We start from the raw sequence: 7,232 nt of genomic DNA on the forward strand, positions 1-7,232 counted from the left end.
TTAGTTTTAGAAAATAAGTGGTAGTGAAAGGAGAGAAAAAGAGTAGATGGGAGTTTAAGAATAGCTTTGCTTCCTTACCTTTACTATCAGGACAGATCAACTTATGTTTTGAAATATAGTAATATTAATTGTTTAATAGATATTTTCACTTTAAGTCTCTTGTTTAATTATAGAACCAAAACAGCTTGGTTCAAACTGCTAACTAATGATCCATATATCATTTTAGTAATTGCTAGCTTCTTTCAGAAATGCATTAATTTTGTAAGAATTACAGACTTTTAAATGTGTAAGATAGGGAGTTTTATGAATTATAAATTAGGACAAATAATTTGTATCTAATGCTATTTTACAGACATTATAAAGTTTAAATTAGTAGAAGATTCTTAGGATTTTATAATCCTCTATTTTAATTTGCATTTAATTGTCTTTTAGAATTAGAAATAGATCAATATAAATGCATTTGCAAATGAAATCTAAGATGTATAGCATTTTATTCAATAAGAATTAGGTATAAATTAAAACATCTATCCAAATTTTATCTTTAATTATGAAACTATTTATTTGAAATAATGGTGTTTCATCCTGTAAATAATGGTTCAAAGTATTTTCACACTAAAATATCTAAGTACTCTAATTGCTAGGAATGGAAAGCTAAAAATTGAAGGAACACACATAACCCTAAATAATGCTTATGACAAGCTGTATATCACAAAACAGAGGAATATTTTTACCTAATATAGTGAACATTACCAATGTTTCTTCTTTCAGTTAATTTTTACTTAGCAAAAACCTTCTTTTTTCTTATTGATTAGATAGCAACAAAAACAATTTTTTAAAATGTAAGTCTCTTTTAAATGTGTGTAGCAATTAAAAAAGAAAAGATAAAGATAATTGAAAATGTTTCTTGTGGTTTGAAAATGCCTTCCAAATATTCATTAAACATTTAAGTGAGTAAATTTGTAGAATATGTTTCTGACATTGGCACTGGTTCTGTGGTATTTCTCTGATCAGATGGAAGTGCTGTGTGTTATGCAGAGTGCATTCAGTTCATTCATGCATAAACAATATCATTTTCATAAATTAAAACCTCCCCTGCAAAGGAACATCTGTGCCTGCCTTTGAATAAAAGATGGTGGCATGTGAGTTACTTCTTGACTGACTGAAAGAATCCTTATGCTTTAGAATGAAGTTATATAGGCAAAATGAGGGAAAGATCAGAGATAACTCAGTTTTCTTTTAAAAGAGATATCTACAGCATAAGTTCCTTGCTTGTTGTTTTAAAGGCTGAAATTCTTAGAAATTATCATTTCTTCTGTTCACTGCAGCAACAGTTTTAAGTTTGTATGAAGATGTCAAACTTTAAAAATTGAGGTAAAAATTGAGCTGCTGAATAGATCATATCACACATCAAATCTGAGTGTTCACTTCATGGTCTTCTAGGCTATAGGGCTGGCAGTGTTCAGATATCACGATCATAGCTATCTTTTAAAGTAAGAATAGTGAGAGCAATCTTGGATATATGAAGCAACAGCTTGACTCCAAAATAACAACTCTGATTCACTTGGAATAAGATTATTGCATTTTGAATAAAGTTGGGACTAACTTAAATGTATTTCTGTCATGTGATGAAGGCTGATAGAAAACATGCTAAAATGGTGTATTTTCACTTGCAATCAAACATTTTTTAAATGTTGAAATGTTCTTTACTGCTACTGTCACAGCTTGACGTAGCCCCATTGGCAATGTTATTAGTATGGCTAATTGTTCCCATCCATTAGATTACTCACATTTTTTCTGGAGCAGCTTGCTAAATGAGGTCAGCTTTCTGGAACCCCTAAATCACCAGTGAGAAGGAGATTAAAGGAACAAGCTCAGGAAGGGGGGTAGTCATCTAATGTGGCATCCGAATCAGAGGAGGAACAATGGAGTTACTAATGACAGTAATCAGAGCACCACAGTAGAGCCAGGGCACAAGTGCCAAAATGTTATTCCCTAGGAATCATTCCTGTCAGTCAATACATCCAGAGGAAGAGAAATGCCAAACTTTTTTTCAGTGGACCTAACAATGGACAGGATCATCTATAAGTTTTTCTCGTGAGTTCAGTTTATGAAACAAAACATTCCTTCTTTTTGAAGGAGAAAAAATATGCCTTCCTAAATATGTAACAGTACAAAAAATATGTGCCTGAGTCCAAACATTCCCTTACCTTATCTCCTTTTCCTAGAAAAATTACTAAAATCATCATGTGATATTTATGGAACAATATATGATAAACTGCCACATGTCCTTGTACTCTTTAATTAAGTCATGTCCATTCCCCCATGGTGTTTTCTAAAGGTATATTATTTTCTCTAGGATTGTATTAGTTCCTAATAGGCAACATTCAAATTTAGGAAAATAAAATTCTAAGAAAATAATAAATAAATAATACTTTCAATTTTTTAATGTGTGGACAAATATAAGTTATGTATGTCTTGCTTATTAATTAAATTTTTAAACACATAGTAAACTCATCTTTAAATGGAAACTATAAAGCTAAAAGTAAGATATTTAGAGCAAAGATAACAAAACCACAACTGTTTATTATCATTCTCTACCCCTATCCTGCTAGTTTCATATTCCAAATAAATATTAGTTCAGTTCTTTCATTATCCATAGACTTGGTGATTTCCTAAGCAAGATAAGCAGACTTCAGAGTATGGTAAACTTTACTTTGTCTTGAGTTTTATACACAAAACGTATTTAGTATTTTTGACCCCCAAAATCAAGCAACTGTTTCTCCCAGGAATTAGTCATAACACACACACACACACACACACACACACTTTAAAGAGCAATGCAGTAATTGGTCAGATTTTTAATACTATTTTATTGCAGCTGGATGAATGTTTTCTAAATTGTGCATTACACCATAATATACAGGATTACAAACAAGGTTACAGTACAAATTGATTCCAGTGGTACCAGCGTCACATCTCAAACAGCACTTATTCTGGACTGCATCTTACATGCAATACTATTGTTCTAATTATGAATTAAATGGGTTGATTTTATTTAAGCTACTGTACTAATTGACTACAATAGGTATAAATTCCAACATTAACAACCTGGTTAGATTTAGGCTCAGATTCATTACATGAATATATGACAAACCACCATTTGTGAAACTATGTATAAAATCATGCATTTATATTTTTCTGGAAACATCAATAGCTCAAATTCTTTGAAAATTATGGAATGCAAAGGAGTAGAAGACTAAAAAGAAACAGTGCAAATTGTATGTGATAGTCAAGCAGCTTTTGATTTAAAGAAGTGTATGTTGGCATTTGTTTATAATATGTATATACAAGCTTGTGCAAGTAATGTATTGAATTGATATGTTTTGATAAGGAATACATCTCTTTTTTAAAATTTTCTTGCGCATTATGAATCTGGTTTTCATTTTAAGGAAAGGGAAAGACTTTAAAGTGGAATGAATTGCTCAAATTGTGCAATTTTTTCTTTTTTACATTTAGAGAGGAAGGAAGTGCTAAGGCAACACAATAACTTTCTAAGCACTTTTTGCTGGTTTAAATTAGTTAAATTATTTTGTATAAATTAGATATAATTCTACTTTTCTGATATGTATAAAAATTGATGAAGCTGCATGGTTTTAAAATAGGAAATCCACATTATAAAAAGTCATTAAAAATTCTGTACAAAATCACAACAAAATAATTCAGCATGGGAAAGGTAACAAGTAGTAAAATGCTGGTTGAAAAATATATATTTATATATATTTTAATTGGCCCATTACGAGTTTAAAAGTTGCATAGATCCTAATTATTGCTTGTGATTTTGTTATCCCGATCAGATAATTAATATGATCTAAATACAGCTACACCAAATTTGTGGTGCTTTTTGTTTTTTAAACTTTACTGTATTATTTTTTTTAAAATAGAAGAGCTATAGAAAATAATACATAAGGTGAACAGGAACTTTGATCCCCTGTTTCTTCCAAAGGCAGTAACGACAATAAATACATATATCACTTGAAGCTTGGAGTATTTGCACTTTGCAGCAGTAGTACCCAAAGGGCTGCCTTTTTTTTTTGTAAACACGACAGTCACCGTCAGCACACTGGGTTGGTTTCTCGGGGATTGTGAAGCAGGCGTGCCTCTAATCGTGAAAGATGGCATTGAGCTGGGCACTCATAACTCGCTCGTGGTGTGAATGGCTATCGAAGGACATAATATTGTCTATAGGGATCTCACAGCGAGGGGCAGAGGCTCCCGAAAAGATTGATCCGTGGCTTTGGGCCCCTGCCAGGGTCGCTGCAGGATAGTGCATGGTAAAGGCATAATTTTTCTCAAAGTCGGCGGACGGTTCGTGTTTGAAAGAGAAGTTGCCGTTGATGCTGAGCGGCGGGCTGAGGGGTCCGTCAAAGGAAGGGCTGGTGCAGTCCGTCAGCGGACTCTCGAAGAAGGGCTCCAGCGCCGCGCTGTAGGCGTGCGGCGGCGGCTTGACGTGGAAGACGTGGGAGCTGTCCATGGTGCCGTAGGGCGGGCTGGGCAGCCCCGGAGATTGGTAGGAGTAGGGATGCACCGGGAAGGAAGCGCTGGCCGTGGGCAGGTGCGGGGGCATGTCCTGGTTCTGCTCGGGTAGAAAAGTCCGCGGATTGAGTTGCAGGCAGCCCGCGACCAGGTTGGTGGTGGGCTGGGATAAGCCCTTGCAGAGCGTCTGTACAAAGGAGACCAGGTCGGGGCTCTTGCCGGAACGCAGGATCTCCGACAGCGCCCAGATGTAGTTCTTGGCCAGGCGCAGCGTCTCGATCTTGGACAGTTTCTGCGTCTTGGAGTAGCAGGGCACCACCTTGCGCAGGTTGTCCAGCGCCGCGTTCAGCCCGTGCATGCGGTTTCGCTCCCGGGCGTTGGCCTTCATGCGCCTTAGCTTAAAGCGCTCCAGGCGCGCCTTGGTCATCTTCTTCTTTTTGGGGCCGCGTCTCTTAGGCTTTTGATCATCGTCCTCCTCTTCCTCTTCCTCCTCCTCTTCCAGGTCTTCGTCCTCGTCCTCTTCCTCGCCCCCATTTCTCAGAGAGTCCTCTTCAGCGTGTAGAGCTTCCATCTCGTCCTCCTTCTTGTCTGCCTCATGCTCCTCGTCCTGGGAGCTGAGACATTCGTCTGTCCAACTGGGAGGGCCCTGGGGCTGTGGCTCGCCCATCAGCCCAGTCTCGCTGTACGATTTTGTCATTGTGGGGTCTCCTACAGTGAACAGGGGAGAGAAGGAAGCAGAGAGAAGGGGGGAAACGCGCTACATTCAGAATCTGCATGGGCTTGGATGCCCGCCCACCGTTCCCCGCTCCTCCCCTCCCGCGCACACATTCTGGGATGCCTGCGAAGAAGCGCCAGTTGGTGACAAAGTGGATCCCCTATGGAAAAGTTGCAGGAGCCAGTGTGCCCCGCTGGTACGAAGGAGTCCCTCCAAGGCTGGAGAGCGCACATCACATCTCTACCTGGACATGCTTTTTTTTTTTTTTTTTCATTTTTCACAGCTATGAACTCAAGCGTGTTTCTGGTGCTTCCAGGGCCAGGCATGGAGTGTGAACATAGTGCACATTTTGGAACTTCACTTTGTTCAACAACTGCCATACATTCAACAACTGCCCCCCCACCACCACCAAATATGAGTTTGAACACCGCGGTTCTGTTCCCCTCTCTGATCCGGCTTCCCATACTTAGCGATTTTCAGGGAGGAGGCATTAAGCCGTTTGTTTATCAAGGCTGTCACGGACGTTTTAAAAGATTAAACCGACGACGGTGGACGGATCAAATGTATGGAGGAGCAAAAGTAGTTTCCCCGCAAGTAATTTCGTCAACAACGAAACAATTGGCAAGCAAAGCGCATAGGGGTGTTCCAGTTCACTTTCCCCTTTCTTTGCTCTCCTCGCCCGCACCCCCACTCCGACCCCACACAGAATTTCCACCTTGAATAAAAGCTCAGGCGACAGGGCTCAGGCTGGGGGCGCGGCAACGCGCTCGCACCCGCGGGGGGATCAGGTGCGGAAGGCGACTCTCTAATAAACAGCCCATTGAAAGGGCCTCCCGCTCTCTATTGGGGCTTTTCAAAGTTCGCCTCAAACCTCCCTTTAAAAAGATTGAATCATTATAATGGTCAGCTATTGGCAGCGGCGACCAGTAGCCACGTCTCATAAGGAAAATAATAAGCCTTGAGTCAAACCACCGAATTTCTGGCTCCTGCAGTGACTTGGCCGATTAAGTAGCAGTAACAGGTAGCAGGAGCAAGTCCCTCTGGCCCTCTCTACCTTCTTCCTTCTTCTCAACTAAACTCTAGCTCAATCCATTTTCCAAGGTCTGTGGACCTAAGATATCCAAACCCTTTTCATTCCAAGGCACTCCGAAGACCCTGGGGCACAAAACAAGTCTTAGCAAAACGGGTTCTTCTCTTTCTCCCCTTCATGGGGAGAAAGTGAAGTGAGAAAGTGAAGCAGCTCTTTGCTCTCGCTCTCCAGACTTTAAAATCACCACTAGAAACCCATTCCAGTTATGGGGCATTCTTAAAAACTCGTTCCAAAGATACTCGTACACTTCCTCTCGGAAGAACAAGATCAATTAGAGAGCCTGCAGTGAACCTTTGGGCGAAAGGGGTCAATAGGTGTGCACCTTTGCCTGCAATCACGGGAGTGGGCACCTCTCTCCAACGAGCGCTCAACCCACCCACCCCTACAGACTATGTAGGTCTTTGATCAACGCTTTGCTTGCTGAGAAAAAAAAAATAGAAGAATTGTGATTACCTGCAGTTGTTAGTCGTGGGTCCTGAACAGTGATGGTCTCATAACCCCGGGACCTCGGGACGCCGGCTTGCTGCGCGGGGCGCTTTCCTCGTGTGGGGCGGCGCGGCTCAGGTTATATAGCGGAGTTGGCGGTGCCCGAGCGGGCGGGGCTCAAGCCTAGCGCCGGCGGGTCCCAGCCCCGCGCCTGCGCACGCGTGCGGGCCGCGCGCCCCCCAGCAGCCCCGCCCCTCCCGCCCGCGCGGCTCCCGCGCCCGGCCCCCGCCCCTAGCCCGCCCCTTCTCCCTCCCCGCTTCTCCCCGGCATGCGCCATATGGTCCTCCCGGTCCAGCCAGGAGCCGGCAGCCACGTGACCGGCCCATTTGTATGCCGCGGAGCGCACCATTCCGGCCCCTTTGTGGCCAGAAGAAAGTGGCCCATCTGTCGCCAGTTAGAGACTCCGCG

The 7,232-nt window shown here is 41.8% G+C and overlaps 1 protein-coding gene across 1 annotated transcript; it reads right to left on the reverse strand.

Moving 5' to 3' along the window:
• Positions 1 to 2,850: 2,850 nt before the first annotated feature.
• Positions 2,851 to 6,965, reverse strand: NEUROD1 (neuronal differentiation 1). Its single transcript, XM_012933686.2, has 2 exons — positions 6,792 to 6,965; positions 2,851 to 5,241 (listed from the first exon to the last, which is right to left on the reverse strand). Exon 2 carries the CDS (start codon positions 5,228 to 5,230, stop codon positions 4,160 to 4,162), a length of 1,071 nt encoding a protein of 356 aa, XP_012789140.2. The 5' UTR covers positions 5,231 to 5,241; positions 6,792 to 6,965; the 3' UTR covers positions 2,851 to 4,159.
• Between the last annotated feature and the right edge of the window lie 267 nt (positions 6,966 to 7,232).

This window comes from Sorex araneus, chromosome X (assembly GCF_027595985.1).
Source record: "Sorex araneus isolate mSorAra2 chromosome X, mSorAra2.pri, whole genome shotgun sequence".
Taxonomy (NCBI): Eukaryota; Metazoa; Chordata; class Mammalia; order Eulipotyphla; family Soricidae; genus Sorex; species Sorex araneus.

Bases quoted from the DNA above. Each gene is read 5' to 3' on its own strand.
- NEUROD1 (XM_012933686.2), bottom strand. From the start codon at position 5,230: ATGACAAAATCGTACAGCGAGACTGGGCTGATGGGCGAGCCACAGCCC.